Raw genomic sequence first — 16,328 nt, 5'->3', positions numbered from 1 at the left:
AAGTTTTCAAACATAAAAAACAAATGAAGTTGAATAAAGCATAAAATAATGGCCCATTTCATAGGGCTAAATAGGCCCGAATCATTGGCCCGATCATAAGCCCGAAAATGTTAGGCCCATGGGTAGGCCCTGGACTTTGTATATTTGACATAGGGCTAGCCCGGCCCAGCCCAATCACTCCTTAGGACTGAAAAGGCCCGTTACTAATTAGGGCATGGGCTCACACCTCTTAGGGCCAGGCTGGCCCGGCCCGGCCTATTTTCCAGGCCTAGTCCAAACCATGCACTGATATTTACTAACACCTTACCCATTTAAGTCCAATATTTCCGGTGGGGTTATACCCAATACACCTCTAGATGTGAGGTTTTAACTTAAAAGACATCATTGCAATTAGTAGTGGACAACCTACATCAACATAACTCTACACTTTAGAGTTCGATTCTAAGAGCATCTTCAATAGCCTCTTCAAACACTTTGGGATACTCAAATAGGTGAGCCACATCATAAAAAATCTCTCCAACTGCCTTATCAAACTCAGTCATCAAAGCTACAACTTCTTTCTCTCTCTTCAAGACTGGTAAGTTGACTTTGGCTCTTCAAAACATTTAATTTAATTTTGAAAAAGCAAAACCTACCTTGAAAATGTTAAAAACATGCATTTTATATTTTTATATAATAATTACATAGACATTTTTCACATATTTTGATTCATTTTCATAACATTGCATTAATTGAATTGAAGAGTCTGTTGAAGCAAAAATTATTCAAGTAGCAAATAAATCTTTTCAAATTGTCACATAAGTCAACCAACTTTAATTTGAAAGTTCATAAAAACATTCTCAGAACTTGTGCTATAGAGTACAGTTGGAGGATTTTATTACTTCATAATGGAGTAATAATGAATGGAGGTCCTTGAACCTTTTTCAAAGTCCTCATTTGGTTTCTTAAACTCTCAAATTCATTAATGTGACCCTTATCTTTTGTTCTAAGCACTAATGTGTTCCATATTGTCGCATTCCATTAAATTTTTGGTTAAAATTGGTCATGTAAACAACTTTAAAGGGTATATTTATCCGAATATAGCTCATCCACAAAGGAGACAAAATAAAATTCATATTGCTTGCTCAATAAGGCATCTACTCTCCATTTTGGATTTAATCCTAGAATTCCATCAAGGAGATGATTGAGCATAATACATGATATTTATGTTTTCTTTTGGGTGGATATGTTGTATTTTGATGGAAAACACCTTTTAGAGTTGGTTGTGTGTCATTAAGTGACCAATTTTTTGACAAATGTGTTGATGGAATGTGACGAGATGTGCCAAATTGATGGGTGGACCAAAAGATTAAGGATCACATTGGTATTGTAATGATTCCAATTCTTCATTCTCCTATGTTTACTAATACATGGGTCTTGGAATGATTCCAATTTCTAATTTCTCATGCATTCATTAACACAAACGAATCAAACATTATATCGGTTCCACATTAAAATCCGTAGTCAAATACCCTAAACATCAATAATGAGATCAATTAGGGGATAGTAGTTGATCCAATTCCAATTCCAATTCCTTAATTACCTTATATACAAGTTTACTTAGAGAATCTACAATCATGCTCCCTAGTTTTTAGTTAAAATTTAGCTAAAAACACACACAAGTTATTTTAGGAGCTCTCTATAAAATTTGAACTCCAATCATACTTCATAGTTTAGGGAATCTTAAATGCTATAATAATTTTTTAATTCAATATAATTGGTCCATCTCTATTAAAAAAAATAGGATTATTCGCAACAATGGTCCCTCAATTATACCCCAAGTTACACTTTGGTCACTCAACTCAAATATTAGTTGCAGAGGTCACTCAATTAGGTGTTTTGTTGCACCGTTAGTCCTACCGTCAAGTCTCTCTAACGGTAGGGACTAATGGTGCAACACAACACCTACTTGAGTGACCAAAATGTAACTCCGAGTATAGTTGAGGGCTCATTGCTACAAATAATCTTAACTGAAAAGTCACATTTGCCCATCAATAATCTAAGAGATATTTGCCACATCATCATTTTAAATAGAAAAAGTAACAGACTTGACGGTAGGACTAACGGTGCAACAAAACACTTAATTGAGTGACCTATGCAACTAATATTTGAGTTGAGTGACCAAAGTGTAACTTGGGGTATAGTTGAGTGACCATTGCTGCGAATAACCCAAAAAAATAATTAGCATTAATTAAAAGTTTAAAATATGCATAAAATAAAGTAGCACTAAATTATAAGGAGTCACTAGGAGTCCTTTTCTCTCCTCAGATTTACGAGTTCCTAGAAGTCTCTAGATTTTAGGAGGTGGATAAGGAGCATGGTTGGAGTTGTATTTTTCCAATTCCTCTCTAAAATTTGTCCAATGAGGTGGTTTAGGGAGCCCATTAGCAAGGAATGTGAATTAGATCAACTACCCTTTCCTAGTTGATTAATTTCTTGGTTTTTGTGCGGGATTTGATTGAGGATTTTAAGATGGGTCCGCATAATTAATGCTTCCTTATGTGTAAGTGAAATTGGTACTTAGGTGACGAGGGGTAAATTTTACGACACTCAAACAAAACACAACAATCTTCACACACTTTAGACCTTGACCAAATACACTTATGACTAGTCAACTGCTAGTCATGAACAACCACAATCAAGAATACACACAGAGCATGCCACAATGTACTTGCAACCGTAGAAAATTACTAGTGACAACCTAGGCACTCAGAAGGACCCGTCAATCTAGGCATCCCCTGTGCTAGCAACAACTATGGTGAAAGTGTGTGAAATCATCATAATCAAGTAAACACCAAACAACAAATACTGATGACTAGGCAACTACAAGGACACAAACCCAAAATTCATTCGATGACTAGTCAACCACCAAGAACACAAACCCAGAAAAATAACAGAGTTGCAAATCAGAATTTGTTCACCCAGAAACCCACCATTGGGAAAAACTGGGGGTCATCAACCGACGTGGCAATCCACTAAATAGAAAAAGATTCTTACAAAGGAACACAAGCAAGCTCAAGAAAAACCTAGATCTATTTAGGAAGATGAGCTATACTTTCTTTATGCAATCTTCTTCTCCAACTTAGCAAAGCTTGAAGCTCAGTTCTTCATGGCAATGGCAGCTCCTTCTCCAGCTCTTTCATCCCATGGCACTAGCTCACAAGCTCTAACTCATACAGAAACCAAAATTTGGATTCAAAGGAGAATGACCAATTTCTTCAAGAAACCATACTCTTGAAGAAATCAGTCTTGAATATACCCTAGATATAAATGAGAGAGTGTTTTAATTGGCTAGATGCAGATTAGTATTTCAAATGCAGTTTTTCAAAAAAGATTAATTCGGAAAACTCATAGATGAAAATATGATGGTTCTCTCTTGAGGAAGAAGAAGAGAAAGATGGCAAGTAAAACTTTCCAAAACCTCCACCCAAAAGAGACACAGCCAAATGAGGAATTGTTTGGCCTTTACACCCAAAAATTCCCTAGGTCAAAATCGACACATGGCAGTAGAGAGGGAATGGAGAATAGGACAAAAAGGTTGGTTATCAAACTGGAAATCCTATAGAGCAAGGATGACTAGTCATATGAGAAAACAGATGACTAGTCATCATTTTATGAAATCAATTTAATGCAATGTGATGCAATGCACAATTTACCTTTGTCAATTTGCTTGAACCTCCATAGGATAGATGTTAGTTAAGAACACCTAGAGAGGCTATTCTTAATCTAAACTTGAGCTTGATAAATACAATAAAAATCCTATTACAAAATTGTCAAGGGAAGCCAAAAGAAATTGTCACGCCCCAACCCACGGATTTAAGTAATTTTGGGTTAAGACGTGATTCACACCTTAATTATAGAATTTTAATAAAAACTATAACTAAAATGTGAAGAAACATTTAAATAAATAAAGTAAATATTTCACATAGAATATTCGAAACAACAACATCTGAAAGCTTGAAATAAGTATATTATTTTACAAGCCAGAACTACTAAAGAGTTTACTAAAAGAGTAACTCATTATTTATCCACAAGCTATGTACACAGTACACCCTTATAAATATGCCAAAATCATCACAAGCTTTAGATTTCAGGTTCAGCACTTGCAAAATCTATTAGGGGGTGAGCGAAACCACAGCTCAGTAGGGACATAAACCTTTTTACATGAAATTGATATAATTAAATTAAATGACGAACAATTACACCGCCAAATATCACATTATTAATAATAATGCATGAATGAGCTTCAATTCTAATCCCGTTAATTCATATAACTGGACAAGCAGACCTGCACGTCCCATACCATGCTTATACCACTTGGTCCCGAATGCCCATTTATATGAACTAACACCCATTTCAATCATCCCACAATTCCCCTTTTTGTTAGTCATCTTGTCTAACTCCCTTTCGCCAGTCCCGAATCACCCAATAAAAACCATGTGCACTGTGGGATCCCTGAGACCTGGTACCTGCCAAGAGTTAGACTCAACTACACAAAAGACTATTTCCATTACCCTCTTTCCCATCATTATTATCTCCAATCAACATCTCCAACTAATTTCCATGACATGATATAATTATGCATTTCACATATCTATATATCCTACAACAATGTAGCTATTCAAAATATCACCAATGTACCAACATTATACAACCAATCAAGAACACATAGACATTCCAAGAATAACATTCAATTGTAACAAGAATATTAATCAAATAATCATATCACGCATAATATATTGTTCACAAAATTTAATTAAAACAATCTCTGTAAAAGGTCCCCAAGAAACCCCTACCTTGTTTCCAAAGCTAGCTCCAAGTTTAGGAAAACACAAGCTAAGCCCTTATGTCTCTTCCAAGAATTCCTCACTATTCTCTCTCTCTCTCTCTCTCTCTCTCTCTCTCTCTCTCTCTCTACGTTTTTCTCTCCTTGCTGGAATTTTTATGCAAGCTTCAGTTCTCTCAAAACAATGTCCTATTTATAGAACAACCAAGGAGGAATCAAACACGTTTTCATTGGTGGGAAGGTGATGACTATGTATGAACTTGGGCTCCAAGACTAGAATAGCAGCTATCACTTAATTTGCCAACACCTCATGCTAAACAAGGCTTACTCACCTAGGTAGAAAGACACTTGGAATCTTTAAAATGTGTTTAGAATGACACTTGGAGTCTTCAAGTGTGTTTGTCAAAAAATATCTAAGCTGTTGAACTTGGTCAGCACGAATTGTTGAGATAGTTGTCAAAAGCTATATGTTTATTTAATATTACTACTAATTCTAATAACTAATATGAAAATCTAAAAAATAATATTTAAAAATTAACTCGTATAAATATATATGTACTTATATAAATTTAAATATCTATGTTAAGAACTACATATTTACCAATATATGTAAAAACAAATATGTGGTTTCACAGAAATACTCAAAATGCATACATTAACAGTAAGTAAACGCATGGAAAGAGTGTTGCTAAACGAACCCTAAAATTAACTGAGTACACCATATGACCGTACATCCTAATATTTTAATCAAAATGTAAAATTAACTAAGTACACCTTATTTTACTACCAAAAATACTCATGGTACATCCTAATACACTCTACTTGTGATGAGAGAGCCTTTTTGAACCTTAGCAGTTGGAAAGTATATTGATAGGATTTTTAGTACCTGCGCAAACAGGGTTAAAATCACTTAAAATACTTGCAAGAATATAAGGATATTGTAGTATAGATGCTCATGCAAGGTCGTTGTCCCCAAAGATTGTTTGACTAATTTGTAATTAAAACTAACTCTTAATTAATAACTAAAATGAATTTTATCAAAGATGTGAAATTTATGAATTTGAAAAGATTAACTTGACAATAAAAGAAATCTGAAAGTTGGGAGGTAATAATAGCAGAGAATAAAAACGTTTTTAAAAATAACAATATAGAGAGAAACTAGGGTTTAGCCGTCGCCGTCACAATTCTATGCAACTCTATCAATTACTTATGAATTTCCACACATTTGCTTTGAAGGTTAGGTTTTCCTAATATTCTCCTTGTGATGTTCAAGCGAAAACGTATATCTAACATGCAATCCGTCTGTGATGTTCAGATCAATATAAACATGCAAGACTCATTAAGCTTTGTGAAAACCCTTTGAAAAACCAAGCAACCCTTAAGAGCGTGATGTTCGCCTTAAGTGAACTTACAATTACTAATCACAAGAAGCCCTCCTCAATTTCAGGGTGATGTTCCAACAGAAATTGCATCAAATTACTTGTCTAAATATCCTAATGGTGATCAGTCATTAAAATAGATAGATAGTTTAAACACAGTGATTAATAATTCAAAGCAAACATGCATCCATTCATAAGCAAATTAATAAAATTACATATTCATGCTAAGGCTTATGGCCTCGCCCTAGCAATAGGAATTAGTTACGCATACTCAGAACTAAAATCCAAGAAAATATCATTCGAATGAATAAGAATAAAAACACCTGGAAGTAGAAGCTCTTCAAAAACCCCAGCAAAAGTCGCGTTCCAAAAGCCAAAAAAAAGATCCTAAATTTGCTGTGAAAAATAGTTTAAATACCTCCTAAAACTCAGCTCCTCATCCCCACAAGGAAACTAGGTTAAAATAAAATACTACTAGGATATAAAATCCAAATTGGATTATGAGAATCTGCCCACAATCTGCCCAGCCACGTTTTGGCCTCAAATCTCCTCCAAATCCGGCCCAAGATAGCTTGATTTAAAGATAAAAACGTTCTGAACACTTCTCCAGAAGGCCACGAACCCATTTGAGGTCATCTTGGGCTCCAAAAACGCAATAAAGGCCCAAAACGTTACTATTTCAGCACAGCGCACTGCTCCTTTATTTTATCGCCAGAAAACAACCGCTTAGTAGAAACATCTGAAATTTTGATATGATCAAGCTAAGTGACTCACGAACGTCCTCCAACTAGAATTACTCCAAAATTCGTCCATTTGATTATGTTTTGCTCCAGAGGAAGTCGAAAGTCCTATATTGGAAATATAATTCAAAGTATCAAAATTCTTCCAAAATATCAACCAAAATATACTAATAATGAGGTTAAATATATAATATAAAATATGCCCATCATATATGTAGGGAGGCACATAAATGGGACATAGCAGTTAGAAACCAAAAATATATAGAGTTAAGAGTATAATGAGTTCCAAGTTAAAGCAAAGAGGGCCTACTAGTTTAGTTTGCCTATGAAATATTTCCAAAGAGGATGTATGCAACGCCCATGAAAAAAAATCAATGAAAATTTGCAGAAGAAAGTAACCTTGATTATATCCATGGCTTCTTTTGCTATATGAGACCGTTGTTAATCAAGATTATACGTTCTGCCCATTAATCTACTTAATCAATGATGTTGATTGATTGGTTATTGCCTAACAAGAGAATAATGTCCCATTCTTCATGCCACAACCTCTCAATACTGAAATTAAAAGTAGGAGAAATGACGAGATAATGGGTAGAATGATGAGCTTAATCATACACGTGGCCGAACAGTGCTAACATAACATTTTTTTTTTTTTCACAATTCAATATATTAAAATGATTAGGGTTGAACATAATGAGTAATGAGTACTTATTAAAATTACAATTGTTTCACAATTCAATATATTTTTTTTGGTCATTTTATATTAGGATAAATTAGTAATTCAATAAATACTTTTGTCGTAGGGTGTACTCAGTTAATTTAGGGTTCATTTAGCACCACTCCTTTCTTATGATTCCATTACTTGTAAGTAAACATGACAAGTTTCTTGATTTATGGCTTCATAAACATGCCATAATTAATTTGAAAGTTTGAAAAAAAAAAGTAAAGTAAAGTCTATCTTTTTATTTCAAAGTTAACCAAAATATTTAAAAAGTGGATTGTAGAATAATGATAATCTTTCCATCTCAAATAATAGCTAATTAGAAAAAAACAAATCGAAGAATAGTAATTTAATTGGTTGGCATTATGTAATTTATTTCGTCGAAATTAAATAGCCTTTTACCATATCGATGACGTGGAGGGTTGACTCCGGGTGCTTCCATTTAGAAGAATGCGAGTGCGTTCGTGGGGAGTGGGATCCCCTCATAAAGTCTCACAATCACAAAATTAATTTTCAATTAAATTTTAATCTGTGCCGCTAAACGCAGAATTAAAATGCGGCTTAATCGCTTTAAAAACCCAGACCAAACCCCAAAACGACGTCGGTTCTTCCTACCATACAAAAACTCGCCCAACTCAGTCCAAACAGTAAAGAAGCTTTCAACGCACGAGACAAAGACCCCAAAAGCAGACTCGGTGGCTCTCACTCTCACCTCAGAGACGAAGAGCTCCAAAAAAGCTTGAGAGACTGTGAGAGAGAGAGAGTTAAATAAAGAAAAAGCAAGAAAACGAAGAGTGCCAGATCAATACTGGTAAAGCAACGAGAAAAAGGGGCACTGAGAGAGAGAATCTAGGGTTTCGTCGCGGTGCTGAACTGCTGATCCGACGTCGTTATGGCGAGTCCGCAGTCGGAACTGTTCACTAGGACTCCGGGTTCCGGGAGAGCTCTGTCGATTACACCAGGCGCTAGGATTCTGCAGAGCCCTTTCAGTGATGAAGCGATCTTGAAGCGTCTTAAAGAGGCTGGCTTTGATGAGGAGTCGATTAAACGAAGGGACAAGGCCGCGCTCATTGCCTATATTGCTAAGCTTGAAGCTGAGGTAGTTTCTTTTTCTCTCTTTGTAATTTGAATTTTGATTTCGAATTTTGAATTTCAAATTCTGCCCTGTACTCGTTTCTTTTACTTTTGGGTGTTTACAGTAGTGTGTTTTTCTTTAATGGAATTCTTTTGTTGGAATTTTTTTGATATAATTTGTGGGAGGAATTTCTTGCTTGAATGTGGCATTTGCAAAATAATGGAATTGAAGTTTCAGATTTTCAATATGCCCAATTAGGAGCAAAAGAAAATATAGATCACCTTGCTGCATTTCTTGTTACTCTTTCTGTTCGCTTTGATTATCTGGCAGGCAGAGTTTTTTAGTTTGTGGTCTTGGGCGGGAGATAGATAAATGAAATAGTAACAAATTTTTTATATCCTTTATAATGAATTTTGATTGGTCTCGAATAAGAAATGGCATAAGTGAATGCTTTTGGACTGGTTCGTATGTATATAATGCGTTTTGATTGATCCAAATAAGAAATCAGTTCTGTTTTATCCTGAATAAGGAATGGCATAAGTATGGTTTCCATCTTTATTAAGTTCTATACTTTTCTACCCGTGTCACAAAGAACCATTATAATGAATGAAGAAAGTTTTGTTTCTTGGAAAATATCTATTCAACATTGCTTTCAAGACATTGTTCTTCAATATAACTACAACCATTCCTCTACTTTTTATCTTTTGTTCTTTGCCTTTTTTTCTTCTCGTGTTTGATGCTCCCCTCCCTCTGTTGGTTTGTTGCTGCTTAATGATTTAGTTGGTGCCTCTAGTACCCATGCTATCTGTATTGAGCCCTGTTTGCTGTTTCTTTTGCTCTGGTGTTATTTTTGGAGTGTTGCCCTGATATTTTTTGAAGTGATAAACTTGAATAGTTCATATATTTCCCATGAAATGTGTAGTAGCAAATTTCTCTATTTGGTATTCCGCTGACCAGGTTAGCTTAATTTAGATTTTCGATCACCAACACCACATGGGTCTTCTCATAATGGAAAGAAAGGAGTTAGCTTCCAAGTATGAAGAAATTAAAGCCTTTAATGAGACAGCTGAACTTTTGCACAAGCGTGATCAAGCTGCACATGTATCTGCTTTGGCTGAAGCAAGGAAACGGGAGGAGTGCCTAAAGAAGGCAGTAGGAGTCAAGGAAGAGTGTATATCCAGTGTAAGTTTTCAATTGAGAGTCTTTGAAGTACCCATCCCCTTCGCATGTCATCATAACATTTTTTGTTTGGATATGTAGATTGAGAAGTCGATGCATGAGATGCGTGCAGAATCTGCTGAAACAAAGGTTGCTGCTGAGAGTAAATTGGCTGAAGCACGGAATATGGTGGAGGATGCTCAGAAGAAATTCACTGAGGCTGAGGCCAAGCTGCATGTAGCAGAATCTTTGCAAGCAGAAGCTTGTCGTTTTCACCGTGTCGCTGAAAGAAAGATGCAAGAAGTTGAAGCACGTGAAGATGATCTTAGGAGAAACATTCTGTCCTTCAAGACAGAGTATGTGCAGTTATTTTTGCAATATTGATCACCATATTCTCAGTTTTACTTTATCTGTCAAAACCTAGTGTCAGCATAACCTAAGTCTAGGGGCCATATTAAAATCCTACCAGAACATTCTATCCCATGAGATTTAATGAACTGTTCTCATACTTGTGTGGTGTAGTCTTGACACGATACAACCCATGGTAGTTTGGGAAGGGTACCAAACAAGGATTTTTTTTTCTTTCAATATGTCCAGTAGCACACTCACTTTCTTCAGGGTTTTATGTTATGCCTTCCTTGACTGTCTCGCAAAAATGTCAAATAATGTATTTCCAGAGAAGTTCTCATTTGAGGGGCTTAAACAAGGGACAAGTGGGACCATGCATTCAAGGGCTGGGGTCACTTCAGTGAATTATTGATTTCAGCAGTTGTGCAACTCCTATTATTAAATGTATCATCCCCGACGTATCCTTCAATTTAAGTCCCTTAGTTGAGCACTTCTCTGTGTTTCCATACATGAAATAGTCACAAGTTGGCTAAAAGTTGTCCCCAATGATGTATAAAGCCAGTAAGAATTTTTTTTTGGAGAGTTTGTTGATTTTCTTGTTCTTTTGATATTGTAGTTGTGATACAAAAGAGAAGGAGATAAGCCTTGAGAGACAATCTTTATTTGAAAGGCAGAAAACCCTGCAGCAAGAACAAGATAGATTACTTGATGCACAAGCCCTGCTTAACCAAAGGGAAGATTTCATATTTGGTCGATCTCAGGAACTGAATCGACTTGAAAAAGAGTTAGAAGACATAAAAGCAAATATTGAGAAGGAGCGTAGAGCCCTAGATGATGGGAAATTAAATCTGGAGCTGACTGAGGCTTCCCTTATTAATAGAGAGGAGGTTCGCATTGCTCTGTTTTTTCCCCCTCTGGATGTTTGTTGAAAGCTTCACTAATGTGGTTCTGTTTTGAGTGTTTGCAGGCTTTAACAAGAAGAGAAGCTTTGTTGAACAAAAAAGAGCAAGAGATACTTGTTTTGCAGGAGAAACTTGTGAGCAAGGAATCTGTGAGTGTTTAATCTTGTCATTTTCGTTTTGAATTAAGATGTCAACTGTACACTAGTTTTAGTCGATTGTGAATGATTTTATTTTGATCTATTTGACTAGAAGGTTTATGAAATGCCTTCTGTGGATTATTATACTATTGACTCAGTATCTGTTTAACTCTTTCTTGTCCTCAATCTTTATGTGGATGGATTATCCAGGATGAGATTAGGAAAGCCGTAGCAAGCCACGAAGTTGAGTTAAGAAAAAAGAAGTCTGAATTTGATTCGGAGCTGGACGTGAAGCGAAAACTGTTTGAAGATGAAATTGAAGCTAAGAGGCGGGCTTGGGAGTTGAGGGAAGTGGATCTCAATCAACGAGACGACCTACTGCAGGAAAGGGAGCATGACTTGGAAGTTCAGTTGAGGACATTGGTGGATAGGGAGAAAGATGTGGCAGAGATGTCAAATCTGGTTGATGAGAAAGAAAAAACTTTAAGAGATGCTGAGAAGGAGTTTGAGCTGAATAATGTTCTTTTGCAAAGAGAAAAGGAAGAAATTATCAAAATGAAGGTAGAGCTTCAGAGCTCCTTGGATTCACTTGAAGACAAAAGGAAACAACTTGATTGTGCCAGGGAGAAGTTTGAGGTTTTGAAAACTGAAACAAGTGAGCTTTCAGATCTAGAGATGAAACTAAAAGAAGAGATAGATTTAGTCAGGGCTCAAAAGCAAGAGCTGATGGCTGAGGCAGATAAGTTGGCTGTAGAGAAGGCAAAGTTTGAATCCGAGTGGGAATTAATTGATGAAAAGAGAGAAGAGCTACGGAAGGAAGCAGAGCGTGTTGCAGAGGAGAGGTTGGCGTTTTCAAAGTCTATCAAGGATGAGCATGATAACCTAAGGCAGGAGAAGGAGGAAATGCGAGATCAGCACAAGCGTGATGTTGAATTACTTGTTAGTGAGCGAGAGGACTTCATGAATAAGATGGTTAATGAGCGTTCTGAGTGGTTTGGCAAGATGCAGAAGGAACGTGCAGACTTCTTACTTGAAATTGAGATGCGGAAGAGAGAATTGGAGAACTGTATTGATAAAAAGCATGAAGAGCTAGAATGTTCATTGAAGGAAAAGGAGATTGCCTTTGAGCAAGAAAAGAAAAATGAATTTCAGAATATTAACTCTCTTAAGGAAGAAGCAGCAAAAGAGAGGGAACAGGTTGCTTTAGAAAGGAAAAGGCTTGAGACTGAGAGAATAGAGATCAATTTGGATCGTGAGCGAAGGGATCGGGAGTGGGCGGAGCTAAATAATTCGATTGAGGAACTGAGGGTCCAGAGAGAGAAATTGAAAGAACAGAGGGAATTATTGCATGCAGATAGAGAAGAGATTCTTGGTCAGATTCAACACCTGAAGGAATTGGAGAGTTTGAAGGCTGCTTTAGATAGTGCGTCTGTGGCTGAGATGCAACAATCTGATTTGGTGCCTCGCAGCCGGAAAACTTCTAGACGATATTTGAAGCAGTTAACTTCTGTTCGAGAAGCTGATCATAATTCACATAATGAAGAAAATGTTGCCAACATTAGCAACTCATCAATGCTAAAATCAGGGTTTTCTCCTTCTAGTTCTGCTCGTTTCTCATGGTTAAAGCGCTGCAGGGAATTGCTTTTTAAACAGTCTCCTGAGAAGCACCAAATGGCATATGAAGAAAATCATGTGATTTCTCGGGAAGAAACAAGTTTGACAGTAACTGAACAGGTAGATACATCAAGTAAATATGACGGGCATAGGTACACGGGAAATGGTAATTCACCTAGATTTTTCAGTAAGAGACAGAATGCTTTTGGTGAACCGAAGGTGATAGTTGAGGTTCCCTTTGTTGGTGAGACTGTAAAAGGAACACACGATTCTGATTCTGCAATTAAGGAATTTGATGGTGAAAGTTGTCCCCCCTTAATTTCTGAACAAGTCTTCCAGGGAGGAAGGAAAAGAAGAGTTGACAAATCTTTGTCTAATGACGGTTTTGATCCCCTACTTGAGCCCAGGCAGAACCTAAAGAAAAGGAGGCAACAACAAGATGCCACTGTGAACTCATCAGAACATGCCAACACCCACTGGTATAACCCATACTATCTGAACTTGAATCCTTTATTGGGTTTTGCCAATGTTCTGTTATTGGTATCTTGATAATTCCTCATTGCTTTAACTTGAATTTGTGAGCAAATTTAAACTGAGTCATATTTGTATTTTGGTTTCAGCATTGCGTCAACCCAGGAAAAAGTACTAGAGGATCAGAATGTATCAATGCCATTGCCATCTGATCAAATTTGTGAAGGCGCTGAAGAGGGTAGTGCTGTAATAATAGATAAAATCATAAAGGTTTCCGAAGTGATTTTTGAGGAAACTGGAACTGGAAGTCTTGGCAATGAAGGCAAATTAGAGGTGCAGAACTCTACTGTAGAAGCACACCATGGACAGAATGGTGCCTTCCAGGGAGCTGTTGGACAAGTTACTGAGCACTGTCAGGTAATCTTTAATGGTCTCTTGCATGGGATTCTTGCTGTTATACGTTATAATATGTTGTTTTGTATTACCTCTCCCTAATAACTGTGTTTGCATACATTCCAATTTCAAAGTGTTAATGTTGCTAGTATCACCAGAAAGGACTTGGAATTGATTGCATCAGTTAACAATAAGTACGAGTGTTTAGCCCTACTCATTTAGGGCTCATTTGGGAGTGATTATGGATAGGCAAATAATCACTTCTCCATATCATCGCTTTAAGTGGTTTTAAGTGATTTTTTGGAGAAGCACAATGCAGGTGTTTTTCCCCAGAATCGCTTAAAATCACTTGAGTGATTCTGACCCTCCTAGAATCACTCCCAAAGGAGCCCTAAATATTGTTGAAGACCTCTGCTAATCATGATTATCTGTTTTATTTATTTATTACTCATTGAAGTTGTGCTTTTAATTGTTTAGTATGGATCAATTCTAATTCTGAAAGTTTATGCAGATTCAAGCCGAAGATACATCCGAAAAGCATGTGCAGTCCCAGTGAGATGATGATATTTGAAAAAGAGTGTACAGAAGCTTTAGATTTTGCAAAGCTGACATAGTCAAAAGAGAATAGTAGAGCTCTGGTTGTTCATAGTGTGTACTTCTAGTCTGTTGCATGGCTGTCGAAATAGATGCAAATAGAGTATTTTTCTTATTCCTTACCGGGTATCATTTTTATTTATTTTGTTAAGGTACATTTAAGTAATGCAAAGTCAAGCTTACTGATGAGATCTATCTTCTTCAGGTGCATCTTTCGCTGAAAGTCCTCAACTTTAAAGAGGCTCCCTTGTGATGGCATGTATCTTGGAGTGGGCTACTTATGTGAAATTTGTGAATGTTTGGTGGTTCTGATGTTACTTTTTTTTCGTTTGTTCTGGTTGATAGATGTGATCTGTTTTTCTTTCGAGTTCTTATTTTAGGGCAAACATGGAGTGTGTTGTGTGGCATTTGTACTATATAGGAGGATTTCGTCTCTGGTTATGATCATGGGTTATCTGTTTGTTGTTACTTGGTGAAATATTGTTTCTTTCTTTGTGATATTCTCAAGTCCCAGGCATCAACCGACAAGGAAGGTTTGGTTGTGTGCTTCTGTTTTCTTATGTGGAAAAATATATCCTCGTCACTGAAAAAAAAAGTTATTATAAGGCTTATTTACTGTAGCGCCCCTGAAACTTTGGTCAAATCTCACTTTGCCCCCCGAAAGTTAAAATGGCCCATTTAACCCTCTTGATCATGGTTTTGTGTTCCACTTTGCCCTTTGCTGTTATCTCCATTCATAACTCCGTTAATTTTGATGACATGGCATGGCTATTTTCGTATTTTTACCACAAATGATGATGTGTCATTTACATGGCCCACTTTTTTTCTAAAGTTAAATAACATATTAATAAAAATAAAAATAATATAATTAAATAATGTATTTGCTATTTAATTTAAAAAATCTCCTGTTCTTCGTCTCTCTCTCGACCTCTCCCCTGCTTCCTCTAACTTCACCGTCATACCACAACCACCACCCAACACAAAGCTATCCTCACCACCACCACTCCAACACCACCGGAAAATCACCCACCTGCACCACAATATACACCCATCTTCAATCCCGCAAAGATACATCATTGAAAATCACCAACAGAAAAACCCTCTGAGTAATGCTTCTGAGATTTCAACCTAGAGAATTTATCAATCGTCCATGTGAATGCTATAGACACAAGCTCCCCAACTTGCTCAGCCTCCATTTTTGGTCTAACAACCCAAAAACAGTAAATAAAAGAAAAATCACCATATTATAACAATAATAAACACCAAAAATCACACAACATAGCCTAATTTAGAAAACACATTAACTCAATCATATACATGAGTAGTAGCAAGACATATGTTAGCTTGAACTGGAAGTTCAAGTTTAGCCCGTATAAATCAAAGCAAATTGATTTGATTCAGGACAATGAACATGCTGAGACAAGTAAAAAAATGATAGAAGAAATGGAAGCTTCTTTGCTTCAGCTGGAGATAAGATATGTTGAAGACACATTAAGATTCAAGAACAGCCAGAATACAGAAGCGATGGAAAACGTTAAATGAATACCAAAAAAAAAAAAGAAACCAAAAAACCTTCAGTATACATGAAGTACCAGATTAGGACCTACACGTATGATGCTACAAACAACATTCTCTTATACTACACACCGAAATAAATGTGGACAAAATTAATTTGCTTGTTTTCTGAACCATTGACCTGTTTTTGTTTTTTGTTGGCGTTGATTTTAAGTTTTGAAGAAAATGTTCAGTGATGAGGAAAAGCAAATGGGCAGACAAAATATGATGATATGTAGATTGTCTGCAACTTCCACTTGTGGAATGGCTATGAGGATCTTTGAATTTTGTATAATTCCACTTGTAGGTTCAGATCTAGGGCTTTCTTGGCCCAAGCTGCAGAGGTCTCAAGCAAGCGAAGAATGGCCGGGGTTTGAGCGGCGGCCAAGGTGTGGAGGCTAGGAGCGCTTGGGACAC

General features: G+C 36.5%; 1 protein-coding gene across 2 annotated transcripts; it reads left to right on the top strand.

Moving 5' to 3' along the window:
• The first annotated feature begins 8,312 nt into the window (after positions 1-8,312).
• On the top strand, positions 8,313-14,857 carry LINC4 (crowded nuclei-like protein). Of its 2 annotated transcripts, none has more exons than XM_021950407.2 (9): positions 8,313-8,764; positions 9,713-9,922; positions 10,001-10,254; positions 10,863-11,133; positions 11,214-11,297; positions 11,496-13,378; positions 13,520-13,787; positions 14,275-14,460; positions 14,563-14,857. In XM_021950407.2, the coding sequence occupies exons 1-8, from the start codon at positions 8,558-8,560 to the stop codon at positions 14,317-14,319; spliced, it is 3,222 nt and encodes a 1,073-aa protein (XP_021806099.2). In that variant the 5' UTR covers positions 8,313-8,557; the 3' UTR covers positions 14,320-14,460; positions 14,563-14,857. The 2 variants fall into 2 exon arrangements, with proteins under 2 accessions (XP_021806099.2, XP_021806100.2); XM_021950408.2 differs by having other exon boundaries at positions 14,275-14,483.
• The last annotated feature ends 1,471 nt before the right edge of the window (positions 14,858-16,328 follow it).

This window comes from Prunus avium, chromosome 6 (assembly GCF_965620075.1).
Source record: "Prunus avium chromosome 6, drPruAviu1.hap1.1, whole genome shotgun sequence".
Classification (NCBI taxonomy): domain Eukaryota; kingdom Viridiplantae; phylum Streptophyta; class Magnoliopsida; order Rosales; family Rosaceae; genus Prunus; species Prunus avium.
Note: the sequence above shows the minus strand (reverse complement) of the source record. Positions and strands in the feature narration are given on the sequence as shown.